General features: G+C 42.2%; 2 protein-coding genes across 2 annotated transcripts in view; one reads left to right on the plus strand and one right to left on the minus strand.

The window, feature by feature from the left end:
* The window catches only part of LOC122967791 (myosin-16-like), an 18,663-nt gene extending 5,061 nt beyond the window's left edge, over nucleotides 1-13,602 (plus strand). Inside the window, exons 12-45 of the mRNA XM_044332606.1 lie at nucleotides 1-38; nucleotides 137-303; nucleotides 393-563; nucleotides 669-845; nucleotides 937-1,122; nucleotides 2,047-2,134; nucleotides 2,321-2,438; nucleotides 2,811-2,931; nucleotides 3,175-3,311; nucleotides 3,447-3,528; nucleotides 3,630-3,803; nucleotides 4,029-4,109; nucleotides 4,499-4,645; nucleotides 4,835-4,939; nucleotides 5,201-5,287; nucleotides 5,457-5,602; nucleotides 5,803-5,893; nucleotides 6,688-6,744; nucleotides 6,840-6,926; nucleotides 7,022-7,267; nucleotides 7,367-7,484; nucleotides 7,582-7,709; nucleotides 7,865-8,061; nucleotides 8,167-8,299; nucleotides 8,397-8,613; nucleotides 8,769-8,905; nucleotides 9,130-9,233; nucleotides 10,090-10,282; nucleotides 10,395-10,598; nucleotides 10,679-10,804; nucleotides 10,933-11,103; nucleotides 11,202-11,402; nucleotides 11,620-11,851; nucleotides 11,972-13,602. The exon at nucleotides 1-38 is cut by the window's left edge and continues 64 nt beyond it. Coding sequence (XP_044188541.1) covers nucleotides 1-38; nucleotides 137-303; nucleotides 393-563; nucleotides 669-845; nucleotides 937-1,122; nucleotides 2,047-2,134; nucleotides 2,321-2,438; nucleotides 2,811-2,931; nucleotides 3,175-3,311; nucleotides 3,447-3,528; nucleotides 3,630-3,803; nucleotides 4,029-4,109; nucleotides 4,499-4,645; nucleotides 4,835-4,939; nucleotides 5,201-5,287; nucleotides 5,457-5,602; nucleotides 5,803-5,893; nucleotides 6,688-6,744; nucleotides 6,840-6,926; nucleotides 7,022-7,267; nucleotides 7,367-7,484; nucleotides 7,582-7,709; nucleotides 7,865-8,061; nucleotides 8,167-8,299; nucleotides 8,397-8,613; nucleotides 8,769-8,905; nucleotides 9,130-9,233; nucleotides 10,090-10,282; nucleotides 10,395-10,598; nucleotides 10,679-10,804; nucleotides 10,933-11,103; nucleotides 11,202-11,402; nucleotides 11,620-11,817 — 4,633 coding nt within the window. The 3' untranslated portion in view covers nucleotides 11,818-11,851; nucleotides 11,972-13,602. The remainder of the gene's footprint in view (nucleotides 39-136; nucleotides 304-392; nucleotides 564-668; nucleotides 846-936; nucleotides 1,123-2,046; nucleotides 2,135-2,320; nucleotides 2,439-2,810; nucleotides 2,932-3,174; nucleotides 3,312-3,446; nucleotides 3,529-3,629; nucleotides 3,804-4,028; nucleotides 4,110-4,498; nucleotides 4,646-4,834; nucleotides 4,940-5,200; nucleotides 5,288-5,456; nucleotides 5,603-5,802; nucleotides 5,894-6,687; nucleotides 6,745-6,839; nucleotides 6,927-7,021; nucleotides 7,268-7,366; nucleotides 7,485-7,581; nucleotides 7,710-7,864; nucleotides 8,062-8,166; nucleotides 8,300-8,396; nucleotides 8,614-8,768; nucleotides 8,906-9,129; nucleotides 9,234-10,089; nucleotides 10,283-10,394; nucleotides 10,599-10,678; nucleotides 10,805-10,932; nucleotides 11,104-11,201; nucleotides 11,403-11,619; nucleotides 11,852-11,971) is intronic.
* A 1,917-nt stretch (nucleotides 13,603-15,519) lies between these two features.
* Nucleotides 15,520-21,756, minus strand: wipi2 (WD repeat domain, phosphoinositide interacting 2). Its single transcript, XM_044331937.1, has 12 exons — nucleotides 21,511-21,756; nucleotides 20,630-20,712; nucleotides 19,827-19,996; nucleotides 19,552-19,648; nucleotides 18,987-19,084; nucleotides 18,651-18,743; nucleotides 18,460-18,530; nucleotides 18,175-18,288; nucleotides 17,881-18,045; nucleotides 17,095-17,202; nucleotides 16,848-16,945; nucleotides 15,520-16,158 (listed from the first exon to the last, which is right to left on the minus strand). The coding sequence occupies exons 1-12, from the start codon at nucleotides 21,582-21,584 to the stop codon at nucleotides 16,046-16,048; spliced, it is 1,284 nt and encodes a 427-aa protein (XP_044187872.1). The 5' UTR covers nucleotides 21,585-21,756; the 3' UTR covers nucleotides 15,520-16,045.
* Nucleotides 21,757-22,500: the final 744 nt, after the last annotated feature.

Genomic DNA, 22,500 nt, shown 5'->3' on the forward strand with positions numbered 1-22,500 from the left:
CCCTCGGGTCAAGGTCGGCAATGAGTTTGTGACCAAAGGTACTGCAAAAACATTATTTAGATGATTAAAATCATGCAGTCATCCACTGTTTTTTCATTCATCATTTATACAACACTTGAACTTGAATTTTTGAAAGGTCAAAACCAGGCCCAGTGTGTGTACTCCATTGGTGCTCTGGCAAAGGCCATCTATGACCGCATGTTCAAGTGGATGGTGACCCGCATCAATAAGACCCTAGACACCAAGATGCAGCGGCAGTACTTCATAGGAGTACTGGACATCGCCGGGTTTGAGATCTTTGATGTGAGCTGAATTATGATCGTGATTTGTCTCTACTAAATTATTTGTTATCTCATCTCGTCCTCTGATCCAACTCCATCTTTCGTCTCCAGTTCAACAGCTTTGAGCAGCTGTGCATCAACTTCACCAATGAGAAGCTGCAGCAGTTCTTCAACCACCATATGTTTGTGCTGGAACAAGAGGAGTACAAGAAGGAGGGCATCGAATGGGTCTTCATTGACTTCGGTCTGGACCTGCAGGCCTGTATCGAGCTGCTGGAGAAGGTAAGACTCAAACACACTCAGTCATTATGGAGGGATATCTGTGGGTGCACAAACATAGACATCACCTTTTCCCTTTCCACCTCCCTCTCTCTTTCTCCTCTCCAGCCTATGGGCATTTTCTCCATCCTGGAGGAGCAGTGTGTGTTTCCAAAGGCGACAGATGCAACCTTCAAAGCAGCTCTGTATGACAACCATCTGGGCAAATCCTCTAACTTCCTCAAGCCAAAAGGGGGGAAGAAAGGAGCTGAGGCCCACTTTGAACTGGTGCACTATGCCGGCACTGTGAGTACCAGATTCTTGTTGGACCATTTGACATATACTTGTAACTTTAATACGTACATTGGTACAGTTAGGCTGTTTGTGCCACTCGCAGGTGGGCTACAACATTGCTAGCTGGCTGGAGAAGAACAAAGACCCTCTGAATGAGACGGTGGTGGGACTCTTCCAGAAGTCCTCCATGCACCTGCTGGCTCAGCTTTTCAAAGAGGAGGAGGGCGCTGCAGGAAGCAAGAAACAGAAGAAAGGGTCTTCTTTCCAAACCGTCTCCAACTTCTACAGGGTAACACACACACGCCTTTACTCAAATCATGCTTACATGTACATAGTATGCATGTAGGCACACATGCACAACTTCCCACATTGTCTCCACAATGCAAATAATACAAATATTATCTTACTGGTGTTTTTGTGAAGTAACTGGAACTGTAACAATATCTTTCAAATAACATTTTAAGGAATAGTTTGAGATTTTGAGAAACATGCTAATTCTGTTTCTTGCTGAGAGTTAAATGAGAGATTGATACCACTTTCATATCTCTCCATTAAATATAAGGCTACAGCCAGCAGCTGGTTAGCTTAGCTTAGCACAGGTACTGGAAATGGAGGGAAAGAGCTAGTGTCAGAGGATAACAAAATCTACCTACAGCACCTATACAGTTCAGTAATTAACACATTATATCTCGTTTGTTTAATCTGTACAAAAACTGTGTAAAAATTCTTTCTTATAAAATGTAACATTTCTTGGCTGGAAGCAGTAACTTCCTGGAGTCTCCGCTGGTTGCCTGGTAAGTGGCAACCACTCCCCTCCAAGAAATAGTCCAGCTCATAACCACCATAAAAGGTAAAATGTGGTTTTTACACTTCGGTTTTGTACGGGTCAAACAAGATGTCATGTGTTAATTAGTGAGTTTTAGATGCTGGTAGGTAGATGTTGTTGTCTTCGGACTGAGCCAGGCTAGCTGCTGTTTTCCCCTGTTTCCAGTCTTTGTGTTAAACTAAGCTGTAGCCTTATGTTTAATGGACGGACATGAGAGTGGTGTCAATCTTCTCAAGTCCTAAAAAACCAAAACTAAAGTGAGGAACAAGTATGATGTATGACACACCTTTAAAACCACACATAAAGGCTCATTAGCACTTTAAAGAACTGCAAATCTCTCAACATGCTCACAATCTCTCCTATTTTTTTTGTATTTGTGTACAACAGGAACAGTTGAACAAACTCATGAGCACCCTGCGAAGCACTGCTCCTCACTTTGTCCGCTGTATCGTACCCAATGAGTTCAAGAAGTCAGGTCAGTGAGTGAACAGTATGTCCGATGTTTGTAGTCTGAAGAGGCCATTGTATGTTTTTGGGGCACGTTGTCAAGCACACAGTCTATCTCAAACAGTAAAAACATTGGTGAAATATTCTACAAGAAAGTATCCACTGGAAACGATTAGTATTGATAATCAGCTTCTCTGTCCTTGATATTGAAAAGGTGTGACAGACAACCATCTGATCCTGCACCAATTAGCTTGTAACGGCGTGTTGGAGGGCATCCGTATCTGCAGGAAAGGATTCCCCAACAGACTACAGTACCCAGAATTCAAACAAAGGTCTGACTCCTGTTATTTCTGTACTGTCTTCCATTAATCTTCTCCATTTGTATTCAGCTGCAGTCATGTTTAATCTGTATATCCCCACTATAGTTTAGATCTGACATATATTTGGATTTCTATCTGATGCCTAAGCAGAGCGTCTTTATGGCCTTTACTGTACATGACACTGTGTAGGAAAAGTGTTTGATTCCCCTTTAACTTTAAATACAAAACTTTAACATACAAAATTATACTATATATATTATATAATAATATAATTTTTTCATTTTTTCTCCTCTTGTCACCTATATTTCTCCTTCTGCTAATCTCACTTTATCTGCCCCTGCTTTTCCATATTTCCTCTCTGTTCCTCCTCCTAATGTCTCCTAGGTACTATATCCTCAACCCCAACGTCATCCCCAAGGGATTCGTTGACAACAAGAAGGCCTCTGAGCTCATCTTAAATTCTGTTGGCCTGGATAATATGGAGTACCGCATCGGCCACAGCAAGGTACACTACCATTATAATCAGCTATAAATAGGAAATGTGATTATGTGTTACAATGTATGAAAAGTCTCAATCAATGGTGTATTCTACAATAAAGAGCAATTACTATGTTTTTTTAATTTTTAATTTTTAATTACATCTCAACATATATTACCTGAATCCTGCTTTTGTCCTGTTTTCCTCTTTTTCTTAATCCTCCTCTTCTTTCTTCTTTCACCTGTCCATCCTTTCCTCTCCCCCTCTCAGGTGTTTTTCCGTGCAGGCGCCCTGGCAAAGCTGGAGGACATGCGTGACGAGCGGCTGGCAAAGATCATAACCATGCTGCAGGCTCGTCTCAGAGGAACTCTCATGAGGATCGAGTTTAAGAAGATGGTGGACAGACGGTCAGTATGTGCACAGATGTTTTTCTTCAAGGGAGCTGAGTCAGAGAGTAAATTATGATTACATGTAAATGACTTTTTATTGTATGTTTGTGTGCACTAACAGTGTTCCTGCATGTATGTGTGTGTGTGATGCAGAATTGCACTGATGGCCATCCAGCGCAACGTGAGGAAGTTCCTTCAGTTACGCTTCTGGGGCTGGTGGAAACTGTACACTAAGGTAAAAGAACTACACACACTTATACACTTAAACACATTCCTCTCTTGACAAATAATAAATTACCATCATCATCATTTTATTTTCTGCCCTGGCTCCTGCAGGTGAAGCCGCTGCTGATGGTCGCCCGCCAGGAGGAGATCTTCAAGGCTAAGGAGGAAGAGCTAAGGATGGCGGTGGAGAAGGTGAAGGAACTGGAGGGCAAGATCAAAGATATGGAGGGGAAGATGTTCACTCTGTCACAGGAGAAGAATGACCTCGCCCTGGCGCTGGCTGCAGTAAGTGCACATCCACACACAGTTCATTTTACATGGGACTCCCATGTAAGAATCATATATGTCTCTTGAAGTACTTTTGGGGTATTGAATTCTTTAAAACAGTTCACCAACATGCAGAAATTGCACATAAACTACTCTCAAGTCAGAGTCAGTGATGAACATTTCCTCTGTCATCTCATCCGTGTAGTCATGAACACACGCTTTATCTCCTTGTTTCCTCCACAGGAGCAGGACACGCTGGGTGATGCTGAGGAGCGCTGCACCCAGCTGATGCACCAAAAGGTCCAGCTGGAGGAGTCAGTGCAGGTAATATATCATACATGAACCATACCATATTAGACTTTTTTTTAAATCTACTTACCTCCAGCTAAAATACAGCAACAAACAAGCATAAGATGTGACATGACATGACATTTATCATTTTTATGTACACTCAAACTGATGTTGTACAGTGACATGTGTAGTGAAGTAGTACTGACATCAATCTAAATGACTTACAATCCAACACATCAAGTGACACATTATTATTTTTTTTAATGTTTATACTGTAGCATGCAGAGGACCAGGAGAAATGTTTCATGTACATATCTCAGTCATTTCCTTTTAAAAACCTGACAGGAAGACCCTTCGGGGAGTTGCATGTCTTAAAAACAGTTGCTAAACTGTCCTTTGTTGACTAAAATGACTGAATTAAGGATCTCCGTGAGCGCCTGGAGGAAGAAGAAGGCACCACATCCTCCCTCCAGTCCCAGAGGAGACAGCTGGAAGGGGAACTGACTGAGCTAAAGAGAGACCTGGAGTCTTTGGAATCCACACTGGCCAAGATTGAGAAGGAGAAACAGGTATGAGGGAGGATGACTGAGGAGGCTGATGGGAGAGGGGATGGAAGTATAGCAGCTGTGAGCAAAGAGAGAGAAAGACACTACACTAGATATTTCTTGGCTTTTTCCAGATCTGGAGACATCTAGAAACAAATCCATAAAATTATATGTGAGATTTTACCAGTGAATTCTGTTCAATGGTGTGTTTAGAGTCTGGATTTCAAGGTGCGGACTCTGACAGGTGACCTGAACCAGCGAGATGACCATATCGCCAAGCTGCAGAAGGAAAAGAGAGCTCTGGAGGAACTGCAACAGGTAGACAAACATGCACATGCACACACACATGTAGGTGGACATACACACTTGACAACATGTATGCACAGTAAACATTACATTTTAAATTGCAACAGCACTTGCTCAAGCAGCATTTTTAAAACTATATCAAAAGTGTTAAAAGTATTGCACTACATACAGTGACCATTTTGTACCAAGTACTCTTAAATCAAATAGTTAGGCTTATCATTTTGATAGTAATTAAAGATGTAAACCTTTGTCATTTACTATTCATTTCATCAGAAAACTCTGGAGGATCTCCAAACAGAAGAAGACAAAGTTAATCATCTAACTAAGACCAACAGCAAGCTCAACACCCAAGTGAATGAGGTAGGCGACTCTTCACCTTCACAGACAGACCTGAACGAATGTTTGTCTGTATGAGTTTTTTTAAATACTGTGGCGCAGGAATATGCGCAGACCTGCTGCAGGATATACTCATTCAAACATTAGCGCCTCAGTCATGTATGGATGTTTGTGGGTGTGTGTGATTGTGTAGCTGGAGGACAGCTGGGAGCAGGAGAAGAGGATCAGGGCAGAGGTGGAGAAAGCAAGGAGGAAGGCAGAGGGAGACCTGAAGATGACCATAGAAAACCTGAATGAGATGGAGAACGCTAAGATCGATCTGGAGGAGGTCATCAAGAAGTGAGAAAAGCCTGCACACACACACACACACACACACGCGCGCATGCATACAAGCAAACTCTTATATAGTAGCTCTACATCTGTGTGTGTACCTCAGTCTATTACACAAAGAGATACTGATTCCCTGCTCTGTGTGTGTGTGTGTGTGTGTGTGTGTGTGTGTGTGTGTGTGTGTGTGTGTTTGCTGTGTGTTCCTCTAGGAGAGACTTTGAGATCAACAACATGAACTCAAAGCTGGAGGACGAACAAGCTCTCAGCTCCATGCTCAGCCGCAAGCTCAAAGAGCACCAGGTTTGTGGTTCTCAATCATTTATCTCAGAGGCTCTTGAGTCTGCAGCAGTGATTTCACTTGTTTGCTCCGTCTTCTTTGGTTAAAGGTGTGTTTTAAGGATGAAGAGAAGTCAATACTCAAGTCCTCCCTCAGATGTTAATATAACTAGTGCTGCAGCTAATTAATATTTTCATCCTCGATTCATCTGTAAATCATTTTCTTGATCAACTTCTTGATCAATTATTCGTTTGGTCTATAATATATCAGAAAATGTGACAATTCCCAATACAGTTCCTAGAATGCAAGCTGACATCTTCACATATCTTATTTTTCTGATGAACAGTCTAAAACAAAAATACTTACACTGGCTTTACTTTTTTGTTTTCTTTCTTTCCTTTTTTTCTTTTGTATTACAATTATTGCTATTTGTTATCATATAGGACCTATAACACTATTTTATTGGGGTTATGAACACAGTGTGGACATTGCCGCTAAATCAATTCATGTTCAATAAACTATATATTAAAAATATATTAAAAATATAGATTTTTAATGTGTCACTCCTCCTGTGAATGTCAAAAGAGTAAGACACTATATTGTCTCTATAAATTGCAAACAGTTGTGGTACAACTCATTACAAAACCCATGTACAAAATTATTTTTATGTAGGAATTTTATAGATAAAAATACTCGCCGTATTAGTAGTTTGTAAGTACTATGAGGAGGAGGGTTTAAATTAGGAGTTGAAGAGGTAAAAGAGGACAGTAACATTTTTGGAATCTGTAAGATGATTGTGATATGTTATTTCTTTCAGGGCCGCATTGAGGAGCTGGAGGAGGAGCTGGAAGCTGAACGAGCTATGAGAGGCAAAGTACGGATTCTATCTTAGTATAAATAGGTAGACAGGTGGGATTTAGCATATTGCAGTTAGATATTAAAGCTGGTTCTTTGTCTGTCCTCTGATAGGTGGAGAAGCAGAGGGCAGAGCTGTCACGAGATCTGGAGGACCTCAGTGACAGGCTGGAAGAGGCGGGAGGAGCCACCGTCGCCCAGGTGAGTTTGACTGACGGCCGTCAATCAATCAAAGCGTGACAACGTGACCTCTGTTCTTCTAACCCCCACAACCTCATCTGTGGCTGACCCTTCAGATCGAGCAGAACAGGAAGCGAGAGGGGGACCTGCTGAAGCTGAGGCGGGAGCTGGAGGAGGCAGCGCTCCAATCAGAGGCCACGGCGTCTGCGCTGAGGAAGAAGCACTCTGATGCGATGGCAGAGCTGGGTGAGCAGCTCGAGAACCTGACCAGGCTGAAGGTCAAACTGGAGAAGGACAAACAGTGCATGAAAGCTGAGATCGAAGATCTCAACGTCACCATGGAGGCCACTCAGAAAGCCAAGGTACGAAGTATTATGCATCGCTACCCCAAATGTTGATTGATTCACATGAATATAAACTCATACACAGTCCTGCTTTTGCATCTTTGTTTACATGTGCAGATGAACTCTGATGCCCATGCTCATAAGCTAGAGGACAACCTGGCAGAGGCCAATGCTCGCCTGGCTGAGATGGAACGCAATCAGACTGAGCTCAACACCACCAAAATCCATCTGACTGGTAGGAACACACACAAACTCACACATGGATGAGTTTGACAAACAATGTTTCATGAAGTGATCTGTGTTCGTCTTCTATCCTTCGTGTGTGTGTGTAGCGGAGAACAATGATCTGAGCAGGGAGTTGGAGGATGCGCAGAGCAAGTTGACCCAGCTGACCAGGCTGAAGACTTCACTCACCTCGCAGATCGATGAGCTCAAGAGACAGGTGGACGAGGAGAACAAGGTATCAGGGACACTGATTCTGAGACTGAACCTCAGTTTTAACTGTTTCCTATCTGTATTAGCTGCCTTACATTGCCTTTAAAACGCTTTTATAAAATGATGATTATCAGACTGGTAATAAAGACGAGGCCTCCTTTGCTCCCTCTCTTCCTGCAGGGTCGTAACACCGCAGTGGTGGCCCTGGCCAATGCCCGTCATGACCTCTCCCTGCTGCAGGAGCAGCTAGAGGAGGAGTCGGAAGGCCGCGGGGAGCTGCAGCGCCTTGTGTCCAAGCTCAATGCCGATGTCACCTCCTGGAGGAGCAAGTATGAGACGGACGCCATCCACCGCACCGAGGAGCTGGAGGAGACCAAGTGGGTTAAACAGAAATATGACAAACTTTATGCCCAAACTTTTTGGTTTCTTTTTGATGATAAAACCTAATTTTTCTCTCTTTCTCTCCTCCCCCTCTCCTCCAGGCGCAAACTGGCAGTGCGTCTCCAGGAGGCTGAGGAGGCAGCAGAAGCAGCCCAAGCCAGAGCTGCCAGCTTGGAGAAGATTAAGCAGAGGCTGCAGGGAGAGGTGGAGGATCTCACCATAGACCTGGAGAAGGTAAACACACACACACACACAGGCATACAGGCAAATTTAAGACCTGAGATCACAAACAATGACATTCTTCTGCTTTTGTCTGTGTTTGTGCATTTAGTCCAACGCGGCAGCAGCAGCTCTGGATAAGAAGCAGAGAGTTTTTGACAAACTGGCGGCTGAGTGGAGCTGCAAGAACGAGGAGCTGCAACTGGAACTGGACAACAGCCAGAAGGAGAGCCGCTCCTACATGACTGAGCTGTACAAGCTGAAGACGGCCTATGAGGAAAGCCAGGATCAGATAGACACTGTCCGCAAGGAGAACAAAACCCTCTCAGGTGAGTAGCATTGAAGATGTAGAAGTAGCAGAGAGAGGATGATGTCCAAAAAGGCATCAAGCTGGATAATAAAATCTGATCACATGTGTATAGTATGGTCATGATCTACAGTGTTTGCTCATGTTTTCTTGACAATGTCCCCTCTCTTCTCACAGAGGAGATCAAGGAGTTGGTCGACCAGCTCGGGGAAGGAGGCCGCAGTGTCCATGAGCTGCAGAAGGCCAGGAAGAAACTGGAAGTGGAGAAGGAGGAGCTACAGCTGGCTCTAGAGGAGGCCGAAGCTTCACTAGAGGTACAATGAGCTCCTTTGGCCAAAAAAAATAGTTGGCATGTCTGAGACATGACTGTAGAATAATTTCACAAAATAATCTAGAAGAAATTTGGAAAAATAATTTATGTTCAGATCCAGGTTTGAATTATCCAAAGATAGCTAGATATATTTGCAGTGTTAGTGGTAGATGGATTTAATTAGGAAAATTGAGCACTGGAGCAATGTGTGTGTGTGTGTGTCTCTAGGTGGAGGAAGGTAAGCTGGTGCGTGTGCAGCTGGAGCTGGCTCAAGTCAAGGCCGATATCGACCGCAGGATCCATGAGAAGGAGGAAGAGTTTGAAGTCACTAGGTTAGAAAACAGACATACTGTTACATGCAAGGACAAGCATGTTTAAATAGTGGACACACACACACACACACACACAAACACACACACATAGAAAAATACAGATACTTTCAGGATCTTTTTAGAAGGTAAAAATGTTATCATTACCTTAGGGACTGTATTAAAATTATTAGAGTGGGGTCACTATAATGAAAGCATAAAATGCCACTGAGCCCTGAGTTGAAGCGTACACAGCTCCAAATCTTGAACACTGTATCAGGTGCACGGTTGCAGTAAGGATCAAAAGAAACAGAATACCAGCACTCACAGATCAATAGTCTTCTATTTATTGTGGGCAAAACTGAACACGTTTCAGCTAAAAGCCATCATAAGCGTCACTTTTGCCCACACTAAAGACTATTGATCTGTGTGTGCCGGTATTCTGTTTGTTTTGAGCCCTGATGATAAAAAGGCATGATTGTTGTCCCTGCATATGGCAAAACGTATCCATGGCGCAGACACAAGGCATGTTTCATCAAGCTATGTTGATGTTACTATACTATCTTTTTTTTTTACAGTAAATCTTGCAAGAAAATGATCAAATAAAATATAAATTTGGGGCAGTATCCTCCCTTTAACAAAAAGGAAGAAATACATCATCCTCCACCTTTTCTGACCCCAACTTCACCCTAATAGTTTTCATACAGTCCCTTAGTAAAAGTGATTCATTATATAACTAAAAGATCCAGTCTATATTCACAATTGTACTGATTGATCACCATTGTTAACACTAAGGAAACATGTATCTGTTGGACCAGTCATCTTTAGTTCAGTTAATAACCAATGTGTAACAACCACCTGTGTCGTTTATGGTGTCTAGAAAGAACCACGCCCGTGCAGTGGAGTCACTGCAGGCCAGCCTGGAGGCAGAGGCCAAAGGTCGAGCCGAGGCCCTGAGGATGAAGAAGAAGATGGAGGGAGACTTGAATGAGATGGAGATTCAGCTGGAGCATGCCAACAGGAACAATGCAGAGCTGGTCAAAACCCTCAAGAAGCTGCAGCAGCAGATCAAAGTAGGATTTTTATTTGATGACTAAGATTTGGAGTAAAGAACTACATAGAAAAACTTTGTAGTTTGAAAACACTACAGCAAATCTTGTGTCCCGCCCCCTGCCCCTCATCCAGGATCTGCAGGTGCAGATGGATGAGGACGCCCGTCAGCACGAGGAACTGAGGGAGAAGTACAGCCTCCAGGAGCGCCGTCTGTGCCTCATGCAGGCAGAGATGGAGGAGCTGAGAGGAGGTCTGGAGGCGTCCGAGAGGGCCCGAAAACAAATCGAGCAGGAGCTGGTGGACACTGCAGAGAGGTTCAGTGAGATCAGCATGCAGGTCAGTGGCTACTTTTTGCTTTTTCTTTAGTGGATCATTACATCAGTCTAATCTGATTTGATCTATTTTTCTTGCCTTAGAACCAGAGTCTGACTATCCTGAAGAGAAAACTGGAAGCTGACCTTGCCCGACTGTCCAGTGAGAATGAGGAGCTGATCACAGAGTTTCGCTCTGCTGATGAAAGAGCCAAGAAAGCTGTGATTGATGTAAGCTGCATGACTTAACAGATAGAAACAACTACAAAATTACAGTAAAAGCATAAAACAAGCAAAACAAACTATTTCAATTGTTGAAATGTTTTCATCTGTGTGTTCATGCGTGCCTCTGCCTCCAGGCGACACGGCTGTGCGAGGAGCTTCGCCAGGAGCAGGACCGCAGCTCCCACCTGGAGAAGATCAAGAAGAACCAGGAGCAGAACCTCAGAGACCTCACACTGAAGCTGGAGGAGGCTGAGCAGCAGGCTCTGAAGGCCGGAAAACGCACCATCCAGAAACTGGAAACCAGGGTGAGGAGTCGGATTGATTGAGGGATGGACAGACACCAAACCTGGTTCAGCCCTCGCGTCCACATATTGTATTGATTCCTCCTCTGCTTTACCACTAGATCAAGGAGCTGGAGAATGAGCTGGACCAGGAGCAGAAACGCCACGTGGAGACAGTGAAAAGTCTTCGTAAGGGAGAGCGTCGACTCAAGGAGCTGATCTTCCAGACGGAGGAGGACCACAAGACCAATCAGCGCATGCAGGAGCTGGTGGAGAAACTCCAGAACAAGCTCAAATCCTACAAACGTCAGATAGAGGACGCTGTGAGTAAGAGTAATGACAGTAATGGTGATATCTTAAGGAGTAAATCCCTACTGCTATAACTACATATCTTAAATTGTCACTCTTTAATTATGCTACTTATCCAATCCAATATATTTAACATTGAACACACTGAAGATATTTTTTCTTGTTCTTTCTCAACAAAAGCGCATTTGATTATTTCATACTAAGACAAACTTCTTGTGTGTGTACCTGTAGGAGGAGCAGGCCAACAGCAGCCTGTCTAAATATAGGAAGACAGTCCATGAGCTGGATGATGCTGAGGAGCGTGCAGACATGGCAGAGATGGCCCTTAATAAAATGAGGACCAGGAATCGAGCCTCGGCCACTAAGGGCTTCACCTCGGTGGAAATCGTCCAGGTCACCAAGCCTACCAGCTCACGACAGGATGAGTAGAGAGGGAAGAGAGACACACATACACTGTTTGCAGGTAGGCATTTACATAAATATATGTGTATACACAAACACACTTCTTGTTTAGGCAGAGAATGAAATATCCAACTCTCATCTTTAACACTATTGCTCACTGTGTCCTTTTTTGTTCCCACAGAGTGACACACACACCCAATCAGCCCTCCACAGGATGCTTGACTGAGGAAGTATGAACTCAGGCACCCCAAAGTCTTAAAAAGGCCCAGTCAGAGCTTCTTATAAAGTCTTACATAATTAAATGAGTCTTTAACATCACCAATAGTCTTAATCAATGTAGTGTTAGGATTGGACATGTAACCTGTAGTAGTTTCTAGCCTGCACGCTAAGTATGTTTTACTGTTAGTTACTAAGAATGCGTTGTATGTCTCTACAGTCATTGAATGTACATCTGTGTGTGTTTTTATGTGGAACTGTCAGGTATGGAGCTTTGGGAGTCACCAGTCACTCTACATTTGCTCTTATGGTTCTGTAAAGTGTTTTGGATCCCAGCATCTGCTATACTGTTAATTAGAATGTGTGAGAGAGTTTGTTTGAATGTGTTTGTATACGTGTGCGTGTGCCTTGCATCGTCTCCGTTAATGTCTTTCCACTGGAGGGAGGAGTGGGTGAAGCTGTGTCCTCATGTCAAAGATAGAGAGCCCACCTGCGTGTGTCGCTCCTGCACATGTGTTAATAGTGTGTGTGGTGGCCTGCTGCAAAAGTCTTAATAAACTACTAGCAAATGACAGAGTCTTATATTATTGCACCAGCAGAAAGGTGTGGAGCTTGTTAAGAGGAAGAGCGTCATACTTGATGAAGCGCACATCCTGCAACATTGAATTTGGTGGTTTTCACTCTTATTTGTGACTGAACAAGAAGTCTGTATCCTGTCTAAATGAGAATAATAATAATCATAATAATTCATTTGATTTTAATTTTGCAAACATGAAATGTGGTCCCTATTGTTCCCCTCCAAACCCCTTCCCAAGTTAGTTTGTGATAATTTGGTTATACACAAATCTATTTAAAAGAATATCCACCATGGAAGCATAATATCAACTCTATTTAAGATATTTTAACTAGATTATGATACATACAGGGCCTCTGTATAAGACAGCATTAAAGCTGCTCTAACCAGTGTTTATATGTTAACAATGGATCAGATGATGATATGTGTCATGTGAAAGGGGTCACTCGTAATGACAAACCCATAAAGGATTAACACCCTGCTCTGCAGTTCCTCAAAGTTCTACTGAGCTTTTTTAGCGTCTTTCAGCTTATTGTTTTTATTTTAGGCCCCAAAACTTAACAGTTTTGGTTCAGTCTCTTCCCTGCTCTTATCAACCATGTTTTTCAGCAGGAAAGCTCTGATAAACCCACTGTACCCTAGTTGCCCAGAACCAAAGTTCAGACAGACCAAAGTTATCAACTAGCTGGTGAGCATAGTGAAGCTATTAGCAGCTAAAGAGGCAGATACTTCCCTCAGGAGTTGATGCAGACTGAATAAGTGCTAAAAGGAGAGCACATATTGAACTTTCTATTCACCAGGTGGCCAGAGACACAACTCTAAATGAATGCTAATATTGCCTTGTGTCTACTGGATGTGTAAATAGGCAACTGTTTGCTAACAATATCAACTTAAAGGTGATTATATGTCTGTGTTGAATTTACAGCTGGTTTCTGCTGCCAACAAGTGGTCATAAAATCAGTTAGAAGACAGGTTCATAATTTTTCAAGTCTTTCTTAAAACAATAGTCAGGTGCCCACATGAACATTGAAACACATTTTAGTCTCTTTAATCATTCCTCCTGTTCATACTGACCATTAGAAGATCCAATTACATTAGAAGATTGGTTTGTCTGTTCTGGGCTTCTGTAGAAACATGGTGGTGCAACATGGTGGCCACTGTGGAAGAGGACCCTCTGTCTATGTAGATATGAAGGCCTCGTTCTAAGGTAACGAAAACACAACAATTCTTATTTTAATGAGATTATATACTAATAAAAACATACTTAAGTCCGATCCACTAGATGCCACTATATTCTACACACTGCACCTTTATATACATGTTTGCCGGGAAGCAGGACTGTGGATTTTGTTTTTCATCACTTTGATTGAAAGCACAATAGGAAGGATCTCTTAATGTCCAGTATGAAGAGTAGGAATGATTACAGCCAGGAAAAACCTGTGTCAAGGCTCATTTGGGCACTTGACTACTGTTTTAGGACAGGCTTGAAAAATTGTGAACCTATCCTTTAATATGGGTTTAAAATTTGGTAAAAATGCATGAACCACTTTAAGGTATTCACCATGTGAGTTTACATGGCACTTTTATGTCCAATTAATCAAAGTAACTGGCACACAGTGAATGTGGGGGCTCTGGGGCTCTGGGGAAGTTGTCTCCTGGGTAATCCAGCGGTGATTATGAGTGATGACATTGTGTGAAGATTACACAGTCTCCCAGGGGTGCTGTGATCTGCCAATCAAAGTTTCTACTTAACAGTGAAACATTCATGCACATGATAGTGGCACAGTGTGCTAATAGTGGCTTTTGCTTGCTCTGTCAAAAGTATAGCTGCTGCTTTCTCATCTGTACTGTATACCAGCAATTTTCAACATCAAAATCTGAGGGCATTTGGGTAAAAATGTTCACCTCTTCCATGACATTGTTGTAGAATTAAATCTGAGATAAAATAAAATAACATTATATACTAGTTATAGTAGCTGTATTGCTGACAATACAATAGTAGACACTTATTGTTCACTTATTAAAGTGTCCCAACTGCTTTTCTATACAAGATGCCACAGTATAACAAGAACAAACGGCACCTTTCTCATACATCAACATGGAATTTATTTTCATTTTAGTTTCAGATGAACGTTTCACATTTTGTACAAAATCATTAGAAAATGCCTGACATGCCAAAATCCCACGGCTAATCCTCGTTTAAGGGAGTCATGCAGCATCCTGGACCAGTCGATGAGGCTCAGCCTGAGCTCCATATCAATCAAATTATAACACCCACTATCCCATCGAGAGTAGAAGCCATGGTCATAACCTGGTAATATGGTACAGTATTATCTTGCCACACCTAGTTATGTACAGAGTAGAGATACAGTAGGAGGAGACTCGCTGACGGCGCATCACTGGCAGCTTCCTGCCTTTCTCAACTGATCTGCTGTCTGACTTGAACTGATCGCCACCTCCCAAATGTCTTCGATGTATGGACACAGTACCACTTCAACAACACCATGCATGTTTTCTTACGCATGACACATCATTGGTTATGATTGGTTACGTAGATTTAAAAAAGATCATCAATATCAGAGTTTAAAATCAACCAATGACTGCAGGCCTGAGGAGGGGGGAGAGGGCGGGAAGGTCCACTGAGCCTCTTTCGATGAGGTAAAAGTGAGTGGGGACAAATGTAGGCTAATTACTTGATGTTTTGCCAATGTACATGCCCAGCACACACACGCACACGCACGCACACACACACACACACAAATGAGTTCTAAGCACAAACACACACTCTTATTCGCAAACACCTCTGCCTCACGCCAAAAGCTTCCAAATCATTCTTTTGAGGGTAAACTTGAGCGAGAGCACCGATCAGGTCAGTGCCAGACAGTGTGTGACTGCATGTGACAGAGGAAAGGGTCAGAAAAGATAGTACACACCCTCGATTAAGATCCGACAACTGAAAATAGATTTTTATTAAGCCAATGCAAAGAGATCCCCCTCTCGAACAGAAGAAACCATGACGCTGGGGCAGAGAGGCACTTACACAATCGTCTTCACTTTCATTTTAACACAGTGCCTGCGTCTGTGTGTGTGTGTCTTCAGTGGAGACACAGCTACATTTTTTTGATCAAAACGTCCAACACGCACACTCACAGATACTCATCTTCACATTGGAGCATGTTTTTAGCGGTTGGCACATGTACATGCAAAGCTCCAGTTTGGCCTGCGCAGGCGAAACTGAGGGAAAAGGGAACGAAGGAAGGAGGGAAGGAGAAAAATTAGACATGAGTGTGAACAGACAAACGCACAGACAGACAGGCTCTTGAGCGCTTTAAGCATTTAAACCCACAATCCCCCCCCCACCCCACCCCCCCACAGGCTCTGATCCTGCCCCTGCCCCCCTTGTGTCACATGTTCATAGCAGCACCAGAGGAGCCCTCTGATTGGTGGGTACAGCCGTCCGTTAAGTCAGTCAGTTTCAAGGATGAGTGGTGGCTGCTCGTTCTCTTCCTCTAAACGTAAGTCGTTGAGGTCATCTTCTAGCCCCGCCCCTCCCACGGCGCCCTGCTCTTCGCAGTAACCTAGGGAACAAGAGTTCAAAGGTCAAACACTGAAACAAGCAACTTTGTATATAACTTACATTCTGTAATAAAGAGCCTGAGATTACTGCAACTTGATGGTTGATGATGACCTGAAATTTGAGCTTCTTCGCTTGCTGTACTTATTTGAGTATGAAAGCATTTATCAATTAATTTCTATTTCACCATGAAGACAAAGAAACATGGTAACACTTTATTTTATGTGTCAGTAATTTCCTAATCATTTCCAGATAAGTTTTCTGTAAAGAACTTGGTATTATTTGGTACCAAATATCAACACAATAGTGACAGTGTTCTGTTGGGTCCTTTAGTTGGTCTACAGCTAATCAGCTTTACATGTAAAAATGTGACATTTGTCTACAGGCAGGTATACAATTCAACATATATGAGGAATAAAGCTACCAATAATAAATGACTGATGAAGGAATATTTATTTTGAGATTGTAAAAGGAGCTGTTCTTTCAAGGAAATTCTTTGGAAAAACATCAATTTCTTATAAAGTCAACACAACTAACTGAACTCAAATAAGGTCACGTAAGCAAGATTCCCAGAATTTTGTCTCTATTTTCCCAGTAATAAGTACCAAATTACACTTCCTAAGAAATATTAGAAATTTAAAATAATGTGCAACCAGATACGCTCATGAACACATCAATATTTGTGAGACATACCTTTAGTGACAGCGGCACTGTAGGTTTGGGCCACAAGAGGGCGATCATGTGACCCCTGCTCAAGGATCTCATTGGGTGGTTCAGCACTGCCATCTAATCTGAGGTCAATGACAGCAACAAAAGCAACAAAGATTCAGTATAAATGTCAGATAACTTCAGATAATGGTGTCAGATATCTGTGTATCCCCACTCTACATCTGTCACATTCACTCTGTATTTACTCAGTATGTGTGTGTGTGTGTGTTACCTGTGCTGCTTCATAAGTGTGCATTCCCCTCCTTCTTGTGGATCCAGGTTGTACAGATACAGGTAGCCATCGGCTGCTGCTACCAACAACCTGGGAATCTTCTGAATGCTAATTTGAAGCAACAAAAAAAAACAACAACATTGAATTCAAAACTACAATATTTACCTCATTTGATGATTACTAAACATTTATTTGCTTGGATCACACTTCTCTTTGGCATCAGTAATGTTCTGAAGCATCTTATTAATGGTAACACAACTGTTATTAAGACTCCTCCAAGTTCAGGAAAAATTGTATATTAAGCACCTTCTCAGATGTGAAGTGATTCACATTTTACAGAAGCAGCAACAGAGGATTCTTTGTAATAAGGAGCAAAAACGGTAGTCAGCGTGCACAGCTATAGTGAGTCAGCATCAGTAAACACCATAAACAGACACAGTGTTGAATGCCCTGTTTGACTTATGTGTCACTGTGAAAAATCATCACAGCAAACAAAGCAACCGTTGGAAAAAACTACTGTACCAAATACTTCTATAAATGACTGAATTAGAATGAATCAAATGCTAATTACAAGAACAATGCAGACTGAATACAAGGCACAACACGAATTTACATGACTTGTCTATGTATGTAAATCTGACCCAGAGAGAAGACTTGCATGGAGTCATGAATTTTTACCTATTACACTTTCAATTCTTTGCAATTCTTTCTGGTATTTCCTGGATCTATAAATTATTTTACCCAGTTTCAGACACAAAGTTAAAAAAGTATTTTGTGTCTACTCACACAGCTAAGGCGCAGATGTTCTTATGTCCACAGAAGGGCAGACGTACGGTAGCGAAGGCTCGCCCTTGGGTGAACATTTCTGTCACCTGGGAAGGCAGGTAGGTGGTGGATGCCATCAGGACCTTGCCCAGGTACCCTCCCCATGTGGTGGGCTCCTCTGCCGGCCTACACACACACACAAACAAACACAGGAAAGTTTGAAGTTTGTGGTAAATGGGTGGGGGATCCCAGCCCAGCTGCCTCAGAAGACTTTTAAAAACTGACATATTAGGACGGAAATGGAAAGATACGTACACATACTTCTCCTTCTGCGTCTCTAATTTGAAGATGTGGACCGTCTCTGTGTTGCTGGAGGCCGACAGGTAAAGGCCTTCCATACTGAACGCCAACGAACAGATGCTCACACACCTAGAAGAGAACAGAAAAAAAAAAAAAACATGCGCAGGGAAGCAGGTGAACTCAAATATTCATACAAACAGGTGCACAGACACAGAATCACTACTTCATTTATGATGTAGGCTTGTCCATCAAGGTGAAAGAGCTTTCATTTCTGAAAAATCCAATCTTCAAATCCTCTACCTCTTGACTCCTCGCCGAAACTCAAAGAGCTTCTGTCCCTCTGGAATTGAGAAGACACGGATGACTGTGCCCTGAAAGGAAGTGAAAGACACAAGATAACACACAGAGGATCACAACAGTTGAAGGGGGAACAAGAAGACGGATCTGTATTTACTGGGGCATGAAGACAAGATCATAGTAACTAGTCCCACCTTCTCTGAGGCTGTGGCCAGTTTGGTTCCACTGGCATCAAAAGCCAGAGCCGCTAATGGGCTGTCGTGGGCTGGAATCATATTAGCTGCTCGCTGGAAAACACATACAAGTCAGAGATGTGCTTCTTCAAATAGATAAAAAATAATGAGCATCAGCTACGAATGATGATAGAAAACATCGCCAGAATAGTGAGGAGTCACACAGTACAATTTACTCACTTTAGCTTTTGCTCTTTTCTACAGTGACATACAATGAACAGAGAGTTTCAATATAAAGGCTTTATTAAAGAAATATATTGTAGAGCAGAAGGCTTTACTGTGTTTGTGTTCACCTACCAGGTTGACTGTGTCAAACACCTGGACTTCTCCTATTGTGGCACTGCCCGGGTACGCCAGGTAACAGTTATCATTGCTGATGGAGAGGGCACACAGTCCTGGAGACATATGTGCACAAACACAAAATTATTAAAGAGGAACGTCAAAGGAAGAAAGAAAGAAAGAAAAAAAAACTAATTACAACAGGCCGACATTCATCTGAACTTGACAATAAATTAAACTGAAATAATGATTCAAGTATGTAAGACTGCAATAAACTGAGTATGTATGATAGTTCTAGTGAACGTTTTCAGTCTTCAGGGTAACAGCAAAAAGATTGATGATAATAGTGAAAACGCTGGAAAACACCACTGATAGCTACAAATAAACTGATAAAAATGAAAGAGAAACCAAAATCCTTAAAAACCAATGGAAAATTTCCTGGTTTCACTATGAACACATATACTGCATAAGAACAGTATTTTCATGTGTTCTCCTTTAGCATGTAATTATATGTTTCATAATGACTTGATTTGATCTTTTAGTGCGGATGATGTGTGTAGAAACTGTCATTCTTCCGACTCACCTGACGGGTTGGGTGGAGTCTCTCTGATAGTGTGCAGCACTTTCATGTCTCGGATGTTGTGAATGTACAGCGACTCCTCCAGACACACTATCAGCCTCTGTAGATGAACAAAAAACCCCAAAACAAAACACCGAAAACATCACTGTCAAAAGGCAAACGCAAATAAGACGTTTGCAAAAGATAAACAGGTCTTCGGTTGTTTCATGAACATGTGACTGTGTAGCGTATTTCAAATGAAAATGTGTGAGACGAGGTCTGACAGACCCTTTTCCTACCTGTCTGTTGAGTTTGACAGCCAGTATGGTGTTGGAATAGGAGTAGTTGCAGATCTCAGTTCCCTTCTTGAAGTGACAGACTTTGAGCTTCCTGGGGGCCTTCAGGCTGACGATGGCCACCAGGCTGCTGGAGAACAGACGCTCCACAATACACACATCCTCCGTGTCCGCTGCAGGGACAGACACACACACACACACACACACACACACACACACACACACACACACACACACACGAGTCAACACTTCACAGCTTTCAGTCAGCTCAGTGGCATCCTCTCATCTTTTATTAGATGAAAGAATAAAGTAATTTTAAACAGCTAAGGGTGTGAAATGGTGCAAATGAAAACATCACACAATAAACATATTTAAGGAGAAAGCTGTTTCAATGACAATACAACTTCTACCTGCTTTGCATTGGCCATTCAAATCTAACAGGATTATCAAAAAAGGTACAGGTTAGCTCACCATACATGGAAGTGGATGCATAACAAAGATGCTTCAGATATCATACTATATTGTATGCAGATCCAATAATGAGGAGGAAGCTTGATGTGGAAGTAAGACCGTTATGGGTCAGAGAAAGTGCTGACAATCTTTATTAATATTTAACCTAACAGCAACGTTCTAATGGTGCAGTGACTGTTTCCTGTCTAGACAGCATACACAGAATATATGATACTGTTATTACAGACCAAGTAACCTTTAAATCCACTGCATATACTATTATATATCTGCTCACTGACTAAATGAAGCTCATTGACACACAAGAGGATAGAGCACATTAAAAATACGATACTTACTACATTCATATATCTGCTCCAATTTGTCCACAGAGGACAGGGAGAAAAACTTGTATCCTGATTTGGTGCCAACAGCTAAGGACCTTTAGAAATGACAGAAATAGACACAACAGCATCAGCTTTGATCAATCATTGCATCAGCAAGATTATTACACCCAAACCCACCGACTACCGATAAACCACAATATCATTACTCAGCTAGCACAGCCGTGTCAAACTGGACACTCGAGGGATCGGCATGCTGATTTCTCTGTCACCAAATGTACTAGTCAGACTGTGGCAGTGGTCACACGACTGCTGCCGTTTTGCAACAGGAACAGGCCTGTGTGGTTTAGGGCAGTCACCAGCTAATTTAGCAGAATACTCCTCCGTGTCTAACAGTGATATATGTACATGTGTTGCTACAGTCTGTGTAAAAAGACAAGCAGTGACCCAGTTTGACATTTTCTCAGCGTTATCAAACAACTGTAACGCCAGTCTTTAATAAAAACTGACAGAGGACTGCAAAGGAAACATTACAGCTAACGCTACGTCTATCTGCAGCTAATAATCACAACAAATTTCACCTCAGCCCCCCTCAGAAGTTACATGACACTAAACCTACATGTGTGGCTAAAGTTAGCCTCGGACCACACAGCATCATGGTAGCTACAAAGCTAACGTTATGCTAGTGACCAGTGAAATTAAACATATGCGGACATTTTAATTAGCTAGCTAAACTCTACGTGTATTGGCAACCATTTTAAACCTAAAACACGGCATACAGGCTATATCACTTGGAGCCCTGTCACCCTTTGGGGCCTCCGGACATGTCTAACGTCAGCTAGCTTGACAGCCCGGGCCATCGGATCCCCAAACACCGTCCCCCGGCCCTGCCTTACGTGTTGTCCTGGTTAAAGTTGGCGAAAAGGAGCTGGCTTCCGCCGGCGTCCCCGCTTTGACTGGCCAAGTTCATGAGCTCGGCACCATCGACTTAAAAAGCTCCGGTAGAAACAGCAGCAGTCGGGCTGAGATTAGAACTGTGACAAGGTGGTAAAGTGTTGAGCTTCACGGAGCCATCGCGCTTTCTTCGCTCTGCTGTAGTGATTGTTGTTGTTTTTCATTGGGGCTGTTGCTTCACTGTTCTGCGCATGCGTTGATCACGCAGCGTGCGGCACCTTTAAAGAGCCAGGACACATTTCTTTTCTAAGTGCGCAGTCCTGATGATAATAAACAAAATGTGATGACTATCTGATTTTACTGTGAGTGGTATTTTCATTTTTCATATCTCGGCTCCACGAGAGAGATAAAGCCGGATCAAATACGGCTCTCCTGGAAACACTTGACTGTACAGTAACTTCTCTACATGTGGTGTACTAGCGCCACCAACCGTCAATATGTGCAAATAACATCTAAACCAAACAGACGAGATAATATTGATCCTACACATTCAGTTCTGAATGGCATATTAAATAGTGTATTTATCCAAGATATCACGGATAATACAGGCCAGCTCCTACCTCCTCTTGACTTCAGCCAAAAGTCATTATAATAATAAATATTAATAAACATTATTTATAAAGCACTTTTCTTCACAGAGTTACAAAGTGCTTGACAGAAAGAATTTTAAAAAACAATAAAAAAATAATGTTTCATCCAGATTGTCCTATGCAATTTGTCAAACTTCTTTAAAATTTGAAAATATTTCCACGTTTGATCAAAAAAATCAAAAAGAAAACAACTAGGCTATGTCGAGTTTATTATGAATTTGAAAAAATTATATTTTGAGTCCATTTCAAAGTGTCTTACGACATTGCCCGATATCTCAGTATGATAAATGCTAATTTATCTGTTCTTTGTTTTAGTAGCTTATACCTGATGCCCATAACATG

Source organism: Thunnus albacares, chromosome 17 (assembly GCF_914725855.1).
Source record: "Thunnus albacares chromosome 17, fThuAlb1.1, whole genome shotgun sequence".
Classification (NCBI taxonomy): Eukaryota; Metazoa; Chordata; class Actinopteri; order Scombriformes; family Scombridae; genus Thunnus; species Thunnus albacares.